This window comes from Monodon monoceros, unplaced genomic scaffold (genome assembly GCF_005190385.1).
Source record: "Monodon monoceros isolate NGI ecotype Baffin Bay Population unplaced genomic scaffold, NGI_Narwhal_1 Super_Scaffold_11, whole genome shotgun sequence".
NCBI lineage: Eukaryota > Metazoa > Chordata > Mammalia > Artiodactyla > Monodontidae > Monodon > Monodon monoceros.
In genome coordinates this window covers 108,335,306-108,351,136 of record NW_021703767.1, presented here as the reverse complement: position 1 = coordinate 108,351,136, position 15,831 = coordinate 108,335,306, and the positions used below count along the sequence as shown (strand labels likewise).

The 15,831-nt window shown below is 38.0% G+C and overlaps 1 protein-coding gene across 1 annotated transcript in view; it reads right to left on the bottom strand.

Moving 5' to 3' along the window:
- The window catches only part of PLCH1 (phospholipase C eta 1), a 234,914-nt gene that overhangs the window by 77,433 nt on the left and 141,650 nt on the right, over positions 1-15,831 (bottom strand). Inside the window, exons 7-8 of the mRNA XM_029214972.1 lie at positions 4,015-4,108; positions 1,690-1,893 (exon numbers count right to left, since the gene is read on the bottom strand). Of these exons, the coding sequence (XP_029070805.1) occupies positions 1,690-1,893; positions 4,015-4,108 (298 nt within the window). The remainder of the gene's footprint in view (positions 1-1,689; positions 1,894-4,014; positions 4,109-15,831) is intronic.

Below are 15,831 nucleotides of genomic sequence, written 5' to 3'. Positions count from 1 at the left end.
AGCCTCCCATCCCCCAGCCAACCTCCACCCACTCTACACTTAGTGGATGGTGTTCTCTCCTACTATCCTGAGAAAAGAGAGGGTAACAGGCATGAACCATTTTAAAATTTTTTGTCCCCTACCCCATCTAAAAGCAAAATGAATGAATCCTCATTTCCCCCTCTTCCAAGTCTCAAAACCTCCCCAACCCTGTATCAAGTCTTCCCCTAATGCAGAAAAATGCCAAGTGACTAGCTCACAGCAGATTATCTACCTGACCTTCCCACTGAAAGGCCACCAAAACTATATAGCAAAAGACACTAATAACCTCCCAGCTGTCAAATGCAACCAGACTGGACACTTAGTCTGTATTTTACTTTTCTATTGCATGGGACATTTTTGACCATTTCATCCCTTAGGTCCAAGTGACTGCTTTGTGTTAGTTGTCTTCGTCAGTTCCCCTTGTTCTTTCTGCTTCGAAAGGTTGGAATGCATAAGTCCTCAGGACTTGTTCTCTTTGCCACTCCTCTAAGTGATCTTGTCCACTGTGATGTACATTTACACACGAAGGTCTCTGTAAGTGATCTTGTACGCTAACACACAGAAAACTCGGAATTGTGGAATCTTTATCTTTTCTGGATCCTTCTGTTGAGTTCACATATTGTTATTTAATTGACTAATAAAAATGTCCACGTATATATTACAAAGTCACTATAAACTCAACCGATGGAAAGCTGAACTCATTAATGCTCAGTCCCCACAGTAGATGATGGCTGCATCAGTCATTCCAGCTCTCCCCTTCAAGCCTTACATCCTTTACTTTGCTCACCAGGTCCTGTAAGTTTACTTCTTTAATATCTGTATAAGCATCTCTCTCACCTAGTCTGTTTTTATGATCCTTCCTTTCAATCATTTCAATAGCCTTCCCACCATTCTCCTTGCTCTAGTTTCACCTCCCTTCCCCCACCACAAACATACATCTTAAAGAAAAATTATCTTCCTACACTGCTGCCCAAGCAATCTTTCTAAACTACAAGTCTGACCGTATCACCCTAGGTATTAAAACAATCCACCGGACCCTCGTTACCAAAAGCTAAAGCTGAAATTCCTTATCACAGCACTCAGAACCCTTTATCGCTGACCCAAGTCTACCTTCCAGGCTGATTTCTCATCATATTTTACGTCACCCCTCACTTTCTGTATCACCTCTCAACCACGTTTGATTCAACTGGTGGAATTCTCACACCATACTATGATTTTTACCGTCCACCCCTTCCAATGACTGTGAGCGCCTGAAAGATAGAAGCCACGTCTTACATCTGTGTCCTAACCCCCAGGAACCTCCTAGAAATTTAATAAGTGTTGGCTGATTGATAGACCACGAAGTACCTTAAAAATAAATATTTATCCTGAACCATCTTTACCACTGTTTAATCAAAAAAAAAAAATCTTTCTAGGAAAAACTTTCACATTCATCACAATTTTTCAGCACCTGAAGGTGTGCCTCCCAAATGCTAGTACACATCTCTCTCCCTGTTTGAAGTGTCAGGAGGAACCGGAGAGGATTATGAGTTAAGAATAACTTTACAGTGAGTGGGAAAATAGTTCTGATTAGCATGAGTGCATTTTGTTAGGTCTCCATTATTTACACTAGACGCGCCTGACTAAAGCACGTGTGCGCCCACACACACTCGCGCTCAAAGCACGCACCTTCCACGCAGCGACAGCCCTCCTGCAGCACCCGTGCATACATGTCCACTTTGGACTGAGACAGGAGCTGGTCCCCGGTCAGGTATGTATTGTGGGAGGAAGCGATGTAGTAGTGGCACAGGGGCTGGTCCATGTCCTGGTACACTTCATGGTGCAGTGGGTTAAATATGTCACAAGCAGGACTACGCATGAAGTTCGTGAAGCCTTTGGAAATGAGAGAGAGTGAAGTACTATAGCTTTGAAGCATATATACTTAACCAACTCTAACAAGGGCAAAAGAGATCAAAGTTTGTTCATACTGATTACCTCATTTACCTTCAGGACAGCCTTTGCAGGGAATACCGGGGCAAAGAGAGATGTGCTTCAGATCAAATAGACAGTGTCAAAAACTGAAATATGGCTTTGGGGAGTAGCAGTTTAAATATAACCTACAGAAAAACAGACTTTTTAAGAGTTTTGATTGAGGGAGGGAGGGGGCTTATTGCAAAGCTCTTCAGTAACTGCTGAACTCAAGTTATGATTATTCAGTGTGACCTAATGGGTGGCTCATGCAGTGTTCAAGCCATATTTATCCTAAGTGATATACTGATCAACAGCAACCTGATAGGTTATTAAGTTGATTTGAAAAATAGTATTGTCAGTGCCATAGCTGAGATAACAGGTCAGAAGTTAGGCATAGCTTAAAATCAGGGTATGATTATTTGACTATGAAACTGGTTTGGCAAGATGCTACTAATGGCTAGCACATTTGAGAAATGTGAAAAAGTATTTCAAGATTATGTAGAAAACCCTATCAGTTTTTCAAAAACATAGTGCCTGGGTAGGAAAGGCATTCATTAACATATTAACAGATATGTGAATGTCCTACAACTACCTACATGGAATGACTATTAGGGTAAATTATTTCAAGTCTTCAAGAATCCTGTGGTAAAACTACTGGTAAATATCCTCTGAAACTCTGGAGAATTTCTTCATGCTCATCTTTATGGCCATAACTTAGAAATCAGGTTTAACTCCATCTTTTAAGGCCCCACCAAAGAAAAGATTCATTTATTGGTAAAGAAAGGTCCAAATTAGTTTATCTTCTTTGGTTGTTTTTAAAATAGCTTTTAATTATATAAATATTAAATAATTTCTCTTCGTTTTAATTAGCCTCTATCCCTGGAAGTAAACATACAATATCATACCCCCTTGTCCACACTAAGCCTGTTTGGGAGAATAGGAGGCCAACAATCAAAATTGGTAAGATAAGCCATGGTATCATATGCTCTTGCAGGAAGTGGGATGCCCCAGTAGTTTTTTTATTAAGATTATCTATTCTGCCTGGGACCTGTTCTCTTTTGGAGAGCAGCCTACAAATTTCTTTCCCTACATATTTTAAATACATATGACTTATAGATACATGTAGCTATATTCATGTCATATGATTTATACATAATACCCTAGGTGCTAGATTCTAAATATATATTCAGAATCTAATATATATAACTGTGGGCAAGTTACTTATTTCTTTTTTCTTTTTTTAAAAAATTTATTCATTCATTCATTTATTTTTGGCTGCATTGGGTCCTCACCGCTGGGTGCGGGCCCTCTCTAGTTGCAGAGAGCGGGGGCCACTTCTCATTGTGGTGCGCGGGCAGCCTCTCCCATTGTGAAGCACGGGCTCCAGGCGCACGGGCCCCAGCAGTTGTGGCACACAGGCTCAGTAGCCGTGGTGCAAGGGCCTAGCCACTCCAGTGCATGTGGGATCCCCCAGACCAGGGCTCCAACCCATGACCCCTGCATTGGCAGCCGGACTCTCAACCACTGCACCAGCAGGGAAGTCCCAAATTACTTAATTTCTTTAAGCCTCACTTTCTTCAATTATAAAATGAGATAGTCATATTAACAAAATTTGTGGTCCCTACAACCTCTCTACCGCTAGCAACTAGGGAAAACAAATTAGTTGCCAACATTTAAAAAAAGAAAACAAAAAAACATGTTTACTTATTTTAGGGCCAAATTTCCCATCATGAGATTATCTGGTTGAAACTATTTCTAAAAATTAACCATTTGAGAAAAGTCAAAATATTTCTTGGCATCTATCATACACAGTGGCATCAAGTTGACTTGCTTGAGTGGAAAATGCTACTGTCCTTGCAAAAGTAAAAGAAACAGCAAAATCATGGCATCTGTTTTGTAGGAAAATATGTGTGTCGTGGGTTTTATTTGAATCATCTGTAATTCCAAGGTTATCTCCCTATTTCTTTTCCCAAAATTTTTGCTAAAATGTAACTTAGCAAACTAAACTGAGAAATGAGAAATTAAGGATATTGGTTATTTTACCTTCTATGCCAAGGACATTTTTTGCCTTATTTTCTTCAGAAACTTCAAATTTTCTTATGACGTCAATACAATAGTCTGTTGTCACATTCGTCATCTAAACAAAACAGAACAATAGTACAGTACCTGCAATTTCATGAGATATGTTCCTCTATGCTAAAAGGGCATACTGATTTTTTTTAAGCATTCGTGATACAGTGCAAAATGGTTAAATGAGCCATATTTGAGGTTACTAGTGTCATAACTACTTAACCTTTGGAAAATGATCATGATCTCAGTATTCCTTGTATCTTTCAGATTTAATCAGTGAAAACAGTCCTTCAACTACTAGACAAATATTTTCTATGAAGCAACAAGATTAATAAAACCAAGTCAATAATCACTGCAAATGCATTGCCAAGCATCCACTCACTTTAAGCTAGTAGTTATCTGCAAAAGTAATGCTTTCTACACAAACACTGAGGTTTGCTAGTCATAAATTGTATGCGAAAAGAAAATGACTCTCTACCAAAGAAGCGTATGCTAGGTAAATCCACCTGTGTGTTTATAGCTACAGATCCTTCAACCGATTCATGAGAGCAGTCGGCCACGGTGACTCAAGAACGCAAAGGTTAGCAAAAGAAAATAAAAAGGTAGGTGAGAATTCTGGAGTGAGAATTTTTGTATTCAAATCAGCTGGCTCATACTATTAACAGTGTGGTCTTAAATAAGTCACTCACCTTCTCTGTGGCTACCTTATAACGTAGTTGTGGGGATTAAATGGATTAATATTTGTAAGAAAAATGTATGGTACCAAAAAAGCAGTATATGCTAACATTACTGAGTTAGTCTCAAGTTTGCTGCATGTACATTTCATGCTTAGTATCACTGGGAAAAGCAAACTCTTTGAGAATAATTTCTTTAATACTAATAAAGGATACAATATTTTTATCAAAAATTCATTCAGCCCCAAAATCTCACAATGATATTTAAATATACTAATAAGCACCAGAGAGCAGACAGCAGAAGCAAGAAGAACTAAAATCTTGCAGCCTGTGGAACGAAAACCACATTCACAGAAAGACAGACAAAATGAAAAGGCAGAGGACTATGTACCAGATGAAGGAACAAGATAAAACCCCAGAAAAACAACTAAATGAAATGGAGAAAGGTAATCTTCCAGAAAAAGAATTCAGAATAATGATAGTGAAGATGATCCAGGATACTGGAAAAAGAATGGAGGCAAAGATTGAAAAGATGCAAGACATGTTTAACAAAGACCTAGAAGAATTAAAGAACACCTAAAAGAAGTAAAGAACAAACAGAGATGAACAATACAATAACTGAAATGAAAAATAGAAGGTATTTCTACTTTTTTTTTTTATTCTAGAAGGAATCAATAGCAGAATAACTGAGGCAGAAAACGGATAAGTGACCTGGAAGACAGAATGGAAGAATTCACTGCCGCAGAAAACAATACAGAAAAATGAACGAAAGGAAATGAAGACAGCCTAAGAGACCTCTGGGACAACATTAAATGCATCAACATTTATATTATAGGGGTCTGAGAAGGAGAAGAGAGAGAGAAAGAACCTAGAGAAAATATTTGAAATGATTATACTTGAAAACTTCCCTAGCATGGGAAAGGAAATAGCCACCCAAGTCCAGGAAGCACAGAGAGTCCCAGGCAGGATAAACCCAAGGAGAAACACACTGAGACACATAGTAATCAAACTGACAAAAATTAAAGACAAAGAAAAATTATTAAAAGCAACAAGGAAAAAACAACAAATAACATAAAAGGGAACTCCCATAAGGTTAAGGGCTGATTTCTCAGCAGAAACTACAAGCCAGAAGGGAGTGGCACAATATATTTACAGTGATGAAAAGGAAGAAACTACAACCAAGATTACTCTACCCAGCAAGGATCTCATTCAGATTTGATGGAGAAATCAAAAGTTTTACAGACAAGCAAAAGCTAAGAGAATTCAGCACCACCAAACCAGCTCTACAACAAACGCTAAAGGAACTTCTCTAAGTGGGAAACACAAGAGAAGAAAAGAACCTACAAAAAGAAACCCAAAACAATTAAGAAAATGGTAATAGGAACATACATATCAATAATTACCTGAAATGTGAATGGATTAAATGCTCCAACCAAAAGACACAGGCTCGCTGAATGGATACAAAAGCAAGACCCATATATATGCTGTCTACAAGAGACCCACTTCAGACCTAGGGACACACACAGACTGAAAGTGAGGGGATGGAAAAAGATATTCCATGCAAATGGAAATCAAAAGGAAGCTGGAGTAGCAATACTCATAACAGATAAAATAGACCTGAAAATAAAAAATGCTGCAAGAGACAGGAAGGACACTACATAATGATCAAGGGATCAGTCCAAGAAGAAGGTATAACAATTATAAATATATATGCACCCAACATAGGAGCACCTCAATACATAATGCAAATGCTAACAGCTATAAAAGAGGAAATCGACGGTAACAGAATAATAGTGGGGGGCTTTAACACCTCACCTACACCAATGGACAGATCATCCAGACAGAAAATTAATAAGGAAACACAAGCTTTAAATGACACAAGAGACCAGATAGATTTAATTGATATTTATAGCACATTCCATCTGAAAACAGCAGATTACACTTTCTTCTCAAGTGCACATGGAACATTCTTCAGGATATATCACATCTTGGATCATAAATCAAACCTCAGTAAATTTAAGAAAACTGAAATCACACCAAGCATCCTTTTTGACGACAACACTATGAGATTAGAAATCAATTACAAGGAAAAAAAATAAAAAGGAAAAAATACAAACACATGGAGGATAAACAATACATTACTAAATGACCAAGAGATCACTGAAGAAATCAGAGGAAATCAAAAAGTACCTAGAGACAAATTACAATGAGAACATGATGATCTAAAACCTATGGGATGCAGAAAAAGCAGTGCTAAGAGGGAAGTTTATAGCAATACATTCCTACCTCAAGAAACAAGAAAAATCTCAAATAAACAATCTAAACTTACACCTAAAGAAACCAGAGAAACAACAAACAAAACCGAAAGTTAGTAGAAGAAATCATAAATATCATTGCAGAAATAAATGAAATAGAAAAAAGAAAAACATTGCAAAGATCAATAAAACTAAAAGCTGGTTCTTTCAGAAGATAAACAAAATTGATAAACCTTTAGCCAGACTCATCAAAAAAATGAGGGAGAGGACTCAAATCAATAAAATTAGAAACGAAAAGGAGAAGTTACAGTGGACACCGGAGAAACACAAAGCATAATAAGAGACTACTACAAGCAGCTCTATGCCAATAAAATGGACAACCTGGAAGAAATGGACAAATTCTTAGAAAGGTATATAACCTTCCAAGACTGAACCAGGAAGAAATAGAAAATATGAACAATCCAGTCACAAGTAATGAAATTGGAACTGTGATTAAAAATCTTCCAACAAGGCTTCCCTGGTGGCGCAGTGGTTGAGAGTCACCTATTGACGCTGGGGCCACAGGTTTGTGCTCCTCCCCGGGAAGATCCCACATGCCACGGAGTGGCTGGGCCCGTGAGCCATGGCCGCTGAGCCAGCGTATCCGGAGCCTATGCTCCACAACGGGAGAGGCCACAACACTGAGAGGCCCACATACCGCAAAAAAAAAAAAAAAAAAAAATCTTCCAACAAACAAAGGCCCAGGACCAGATGGCTTCACAGGGGAATTCTATCAAACATTTAGAGAAGAGCTAACACCCATCCTTCTCAAACTCTTCCAAAAAATTGCAGAGGAAGGAACACTCCCAAACTCATTCTATGAGGCCACCATCACTAAAACCAGACAAAGATACCAAAACCAGACAAAGATACCACAAATAAAGAAAATTATAAACCAATATCACTGATGAATAGATGCAAAAATCTTCAACAAAATACTAGCAAACAGAGCCCAACAACATGTTAAAAGGATCATATACCATGATCAAGTGGGATTTATCCCAGCAATGCAAGGATTCTTCAATATATGCAAATCAACCCATGCGATACACTATATTAATAAGTTGAAGAATAAAAACCATATGATCATCTCAATAGACACAGGAAAATCTTCTGACAATATTCAACACCGATTTCTGATAAAAACTCTCCAGAAAGTGGGCAGAGAGGGAACCTACCTCAACATAATAAAGGCCATATACGACAAACCCACAGCAAACACCAATCTCAATGGTGAAAAAATGAAAGCATTTCCTCTAAGATCAGGAACAAGACAAGGATGTCCACTCTTACCACTTTTATTCAACATAGTTTTGGAAGTCCTAGCCACAGCAGTCAGAGAAGAAAAAGAAATAAAAGGAATACCAATTAGAAAAGAAGAAGTAAAATTGTCACTGTTTGCAGATGACATGATACTATACATAGAAAATCCTGAAGATGCCAGCAGGAAACTGCTAGAGCTAATCAATGAATTTGGTAAGTTGCAGGATACAAAATCAATGCACAGAAGTCTCTTGCATTCCTATACACTAACAACGAAAGATCAGAAAGAGAAATTAAGGAAACAATCCGATTCACCACTGCAACAAAAAGAATAAAATACCTAGGAATAAACCTACCTAAGGAGGTAAAAGACCTATATGCAGAAAACTATAAGACACTGATGAAAGAAATTAAAGATGACACAAACAGATGGAGAGATATACCACGTTCTTGGATTGGAAGAATCAATATTGTGAAAATGACTATACTACCCAAAGCAATCTACAGATTCAATGCAATCCCTATCAAATTACTAATGGCATTTTTTACAGAACTGGAACAAAAAATCTTAAAATTTGTATGAAGATACAAAGGACCCCAAATAGCCAAAGCAATCTTGTGGGAAAAAAAGGGAGCTGGAGGAATGAGACTCCCTGACTTCAGACTATACTACAATATGGTACAAAGCTACAGTAATCAAGACAATATGGTACTGGCACAAAAACAGAAATATATATCAGTGGAACAGGATAGAAAGCCCAGAGATAAACCCACACACATATGGACAACTAATCTATGACAAAGGAGGCAAGGATATACAATGGAGAAAAGACCGTCTCTTCAATAAGTGGTGCTGGGAAAACTGGACAGCTACATGTACAAGTATGAAATTACAACACACCCTAACACCATACACAAAAATAAACTCAAAATGGATTAAAGACCTAAATGTAAGACCGGACACTATAAAACTTTTACAGTAAAACATAGGAAGAACACTCTTTGACATAAATCACAGCAACATTTTTTTGATCCACCTCCTAGAGAAATGGAAATAAAAACAAAAATAAACAAATGAGACTGAGTGAAACTTAAAAGCTTTTGCACAGCAAAGGAAACTATAAACAAGATGAAAAGACAACCCTCAGAATGGGAGAAAACATTTGCAAACTAATCAATGGACAAAGGATTAATCTCCAAAATATATAAACAGCTCATGCAGTTCAATATTAAAAAAACAAACAATCCAATCCAAAAATGGGCAGAAGACCTAAATAGACATTTCTCCAAAGACATATAGATGGCCAAGAGGCACATGAAAAGCTGCTCAACATCACTAATTATTAGAGAAATGCAAATCAAAACTACAATGAGGTATCACCTCACACCAGTCAGAATGGGCATCATCGGGCTTCCCTGGTGGCGCAGTGGTTAAGAATCTGCCTGCCAATGCAGAGGACACGGGTTTGAGCCCTGGTCCGGGAAGACCCCACATGCCGTGGAGTAACTAAGCCCGTGCACCACAACTACTGAGCCTGTGCTCTAGAGCCCACAAGCCACAACTCCTGAAGCCCACGAGCCACAACTACTGAAGCCCACACACCTAGAGCCCGTGCTCTGCAACAAGAGAAGCCACTGCAATGAGAAGCCCACGCATCGCAACGAAGAGTAGCCCCTGCTCCCTGCAACTAGAGAAAGCCCGCATGCAGCAATGAAGACCCAACCCAGCCAAAAATAATAAATAAATAAAAATTAAATAAATTAATTTAAAACAATAGAATTGGCATCATCAGAAAATCTACAAACAACAAGTGTGGAGTGGGTGTGGAGAAAAGGGAACCCTCTTGCACTGTTGGTGGAAATGTAAATTGATACAGACACTGTGGAGAACAGTATGGAGGTTCCTTAAAAAACTAAAAATAGAACTACCATATGACCCAGCAAACCCACTACTGGGCATATACCCTGAGAAAACCATAATTCAAAAAGAGTCATGTACCAAAATGTTCATTGCAGCACTATTTACAATAGCCAGGTCATGGAAGCAACTTAAATGCCCATCGACAGACGGATGGATAAAGAAGATGTGGTACATATGTACAATGGAATGTTACTCAGCCATAAAAAGGAATGAAACTGGGTCATTTGTCGAGATATGGATGGACCTAGAGACTGTCATACAGAGTGAAGTAAGTCAGAAAGAGAAAAACAAATATCGTATATTAATGCATATATGTGGAACCTAGAAAAATTGTACAGATGAAAAGGCAGAAATAGAGACACAGATGTAGAAAAAATGTATGGGCACCAAGGGGGGAAAGTGGGGGTGGGAGTGGGGTGGTGGGATGAATTGGGAGATTGGGATTGACATGTACACACTGATGTGTATAAAATAGACAGTAAGAACTTGCTGTATTAAAAAAAATTTTTAATAAAAAAAGATCAGTCAATCAATAAATAAATATACTAATGAATAATGATAGAGGAAGCTAACTTGGGAGCCAGTATTTTATATTTCAATGATATTCTCAAAAATTCCATTATCTCTTAGGTTCAATACCTATGCTTTAGTGAAATCTAATTCAAACTGTCTATTTAATAGCATTTAACTTATTGCAGGGGGAAAAAAAGCTCTGTTATGCAACCATTTTTTGCATGTTTGAAAGAGCACAGAATGCTTTTTTCCCCCTAAAACTAGCTGCATAATGGCTAACACATTCTTTGAGTAAGTTTTATAACCTTTACTCCATGCAGAGGCCTACATTACCAGACACCACCCGAAAATACCATAAATAAATGAAACCATGCTACCTGCGAGGAAGTCAACTGACCAAGTCTGGCTTTAAGCAGCTCATTAATTTGTCTGCTATAAGCTAGAGAGGCTTATCACGTGCAGTCTAAAAGATAAAGAATTTCTCACAAAATAGAACCAAATTGATAAAAATTGTATGTGCCATTGGAAGACTGAATTCACATTGCAATTATTTGGTTTACGAGGTCATTTGTTCAGAGATGTTGGGGACTTGCACTAGACACAGGTAGTCTACCAGGAGACAATGAGATCTAAAAAAATTCAAGCAAACAAACAAGAAAAACCCCCGGCATCCTGGGATGGAGCTAATTGCCGATGAGAACATGTTACTAGCTCAAAATACAAAGCAGAATGTGTTAACAAAAATCATCATATTTGAAAAGTATTCATTAAATTGATGAAAATATCAGTAGGCATTCTAGGAAGCCCAAAATTTCCTGGGCACCATGTAAGAATTAATGGGAGCTAATCCAAAATTCAAGTATTAAGGATTAACTCAGTGAAATACGTTAAAACCTCATAACAATGAGAATTGAAATGTAAGTCAATCTGCTCTCATCCTTCCTCCATCCCTGCTTTCATTTAATTAACTTCCCAAGAGCAAAATCTTGCATTTTACACAATTGACTTTTTCGGACCTCACCTTGAAAGTTACATTGGGATTTTACTGCATGAATGAAGGTTTAACATAGTTTAGTTTAGCTCTTTATTGTTCTTTTTCCCCTTGTTTTGCTTTCTATTTGACATGGCTGATAAGATGAAATAGAAACATCTTCTCCCTGTTTCCCATGGAGTTTACTTGAAAGTCTTGTTTGCTATCAATATCTGAGCCACTCACTGTCTCTTAATACTAGTGATTGTTTTTTCTATACAGAGCAATTTGTGCTAAAAGAAGAACTTGAGGAAAACTTGATTACGTTTATATAATGTAGTCAATATTATGCAGTTTGTAAAAAGTTTTTACATCCATAATCTTAAACAGTTCTTGTAAACTTAGTATCTTTATCCCCATCCTGTAGGTAGGAAAACTGACACTGAGAGTGGTTATCACAACCAAAGTCATAAAATCATTAAAAGGCAGCACCAAAGTTCAAATTTCAACCTTCTCAATTCAACTCCAAAGCTTTTTCTTTTACCTTGTATCTACTGTCTGGGTGTTTTCTTTATTTCTACTAAGAAATTGAAATACTTACTTTTAAAAGTGATTTTTTTTTCAGTATAGCTGAAACTCCTGGATCTTAACTTTTGAAATTTTTGCAACTTTCAAATCAGTTATCATAATTTGACCTCTTTGATGATTCCAGATTGGAATGACTCCCAAAACACACGAAACACAAAATCATAATATAATTTGCAAAGAATTTTAAGGTTCCTAAACTCTTTTCCATTTATTTTTACTGAAGTAACATATCCATAATTAAGTCAGTCAAAACAGAGACGCTTATGACTAAAAGCAGAATTCCCCCTTTATACGCAGAGCCACTGTCCAGAGGTAATAATGCCAACATCTCTAGATATTTCTTGTGGAATGAGTCTTTATACTCCTAATTATTATGTTAATGATGTTATTTTATATTTCATACACTTTAAATATTATCTCTTAACTTTTTATTGTTTTTAAATAAAGACAACTCTTCTGGGCCAGCAAAACTAACTTTCGCCCTCTATCAATCCTCCCAATACAGTTATATCTTAACTTTTATTAAACTACAATTCAGTGTGTAAATTGTCCTGAATACGCAAATGTTAACATTTGGTCTATTGTATAATCTGATTGTGTTTCTATTCTTATAGAATTTTCTTCTGATTTAACTGCTGGAATTCCCATCCATTCATTTAATTTGTAATGTCCCTATCACAAATTCTTCCCAATGACTCTAATGGTCTCTTGGTATAATTTTCCACATCAAAGGCAAGAGGGAATCCATGAATTCCATTTCTTCCACTATAAAAATCCTCCTTTTTCCAGGCTGGTTAAGTTCTAAAATTTCACTCCGTTTTTTGTCCCAATTTCATTCTGTCACTCTTATCAAAGAGCACTTGAGAGGTAAATTATTTATTTCTTGCACATATTTTTGTGTGTGTTTTTTATTCTGTGCCCACATTTGGTTGACAAATTGACCAGGTAGAAAGTTCTAGGTCGGAAATCATTGCTTCATGCTTTTTGGCTTCCAGAGTTGCTGTTGAGAAGTCTGATGCCATTCTGATTCCAATCCTTTTTACAGGACCTATCTTTGTTCATTAATTTGATAAGGCTTTTTCCCCCCCCTTTCTGCAAGTCTTTAGGGTTTCATTTTATCCTTGGCATTGCAAAATTTCACTTTGATTTGTCTCTGCGTGGATCTTTTCTACATTCACTGTGTTTGGCACTCAGTGGACCCTACCAATTTAGACATTCCTCCTTTGGGCTCTAATCATTTTTTGTTTAACTTATTTGATAATATCCTCCCTTCTATTTTTTCTTATCTTTTTCTGTAACTCCTGTTATTCAGATAGCGGACCTTCAGGATCGATCTACTAATGTCATTATGTTTTTTCCATTTCCTTCCTGTTTGTTCTCCTTTGGGGACAATTTTCTCAACTTTATCTTCTAAGCCAACTAATGAATTTAGTTCTCTGCTCTCTTCTTCCTCTGAATCTTCTTTTCTCATAGCATCTTTCTCTTGCTTCATGGCTGAAATTTTTTTAATCGCTCTGCTGTATTAATGTCAGTTTTTAAAGTTTCCTTATCCCTGCATTGCCTCTATTTCCTCCAAGTTTCTTGATTCTATTTGTTTGCCTTTGTCTCTTTTTTATAGCAAAGAATTTCCTCAAACGTGGTAAGCCTTGGTTATTTAAAACCCATTTTTTAAATTGACTATTTAAAAACCTATTTCAAACTAAGGCAAGAAAAAATTGGCTGGAAGCTCTGTATTCATGAGCAGAGCTTACTGACTAGTGGGCTTCACTGTAGAATTCTCTGGCTGGACTCAGGAAATTTCTGATGTAAATATCTTTAGGGATTTTTCTTCCTTGGGTTGGTGTGTTAGTTTCCTAGGGCTGCTATAATAAAGTACCACAAACTCAGGGCTGAAAACAACAGAAACTTATTCTCTCTCAGTCCTGGAGGACAGAAGTCCAAAATCAAGCTGTTAAAAGGGATGATTCCCTCTGGAGACTTGGACGGAGAATCTATTCCATACCTCTCCCCTTGCTTCTGATGGCTGCTGGCAAATCTTGGCATTCCTTGGCTTGGAGCTTCATAACTACAATCTCTGCTTCCATCTTCACACAGCCACCTTCCCTCTGTGTGTCTATGTCCTCTTTTCTGTTGCTTATAAGAACACGCATCATTGGATTTAGGGTCCACACAAAATGTAGGATAATTTCATCTTAACATCCGTAAGTACATCTACAAAGACCCTACTTCCAAATAAGGTCACATTTACGGATACTAGGAGTTAGGACTTGGACATATCTTTTCAGGCTACTATTCAACCCACTATAGTCTGTAATATGCCTCCAAGGAAAATTTTCCAATGTCCTACTTGTAAGGGATAAACCTGGGACCTGAACCTTGGAAGAGGGTTATGGCTCTCACACTTCAATGCATAAATGTTCACTTAATCTTTGTATTCATATCTATTTTTGTGAAACAAACCTCCCAAAACTTAGAAACTTAAAACCACCAGCACTTATCAATACTTGTTCACAATTGCGTAGGATGGTAAGTGGGACTGAGTCCAGCCATATGGTTATTGTGTTTTCACCTAGGGGTTACTCATGTGACTGCAGGCATCTAATCAGGTGACTACAGTCAGATGGTCCAAAATGGCCTCACCGACATGACTGTGGCTGGTGCTGGCTGCTGGCTGGGCCTCTTCACGTCATCTCTCCTCCTCAGAGAAACTACCTGGCTTCCTCACATGATAGTCTCACAGCCCCAACAGGGCAAGAGTGGAACTGCCAAGGCTCCCTGAAGCCTACGTTCCTTGTACATCTAGTCTGCTACAATCCATTAGTCAAACCAGGTCACAAAGCCAGCCCAGATTCAAGGGACAGAAAAACAGACTCAACTTCTTGATGGGAGGAGAGGCAATGTCACGCTGCAAAGCCACACACATACAGGGATGTGGGAGCTACTGTAGCCATCTTTATAAACCATCTGCCATGCTCCCCGTGTTTCAGTGCCCACACTCAGGTGTGCCTGGTATGCCTCAGTCCAGATTCTTCTGGTCCATCCCCCTCCAGCTCTTATTTTCAGTTTTATGCCAGGGTGGAGAAGGGACAGCTGTCCTGTTGCAAGAGGTAGGGGAGAGAATCTGGAGCCCTAACTACATCTGGATCAGACTTCCAACCAGTGCTTGTGTTTTCAACCCCTGCTCTTCTGTTTTCAGAGTATCGTGTAAATTTCATTTTTGATCTTTCTTGGGTTCTCCCGGGCAAATGAACATGCTTCGTGGTTTCCTGCTCCGTGGGCTTGAGTTTCAGTGCTCTGGGGTCTCCTTTGGATCAGAGAAGTTTTAAGATTTTGTTGTTTCTGTTTCCTCTCCCATTCTCTTTGTCCTTGTGGATTTACAGGGGGGAGAGGTCTTTTTACTGTATTTTTGGGTAATTTCAGCAGGGAGTAAAGAAACATCTCTAAATGAATGGTCATTCAGTTTCCAGCTGAATAAGACAACCATGATAGTTATTTATCTCCCCAAAATGGCTACTCTCACTCATCCAAAAATTAATCCACAAATTTCAAAGCATTTAAGTACATGAC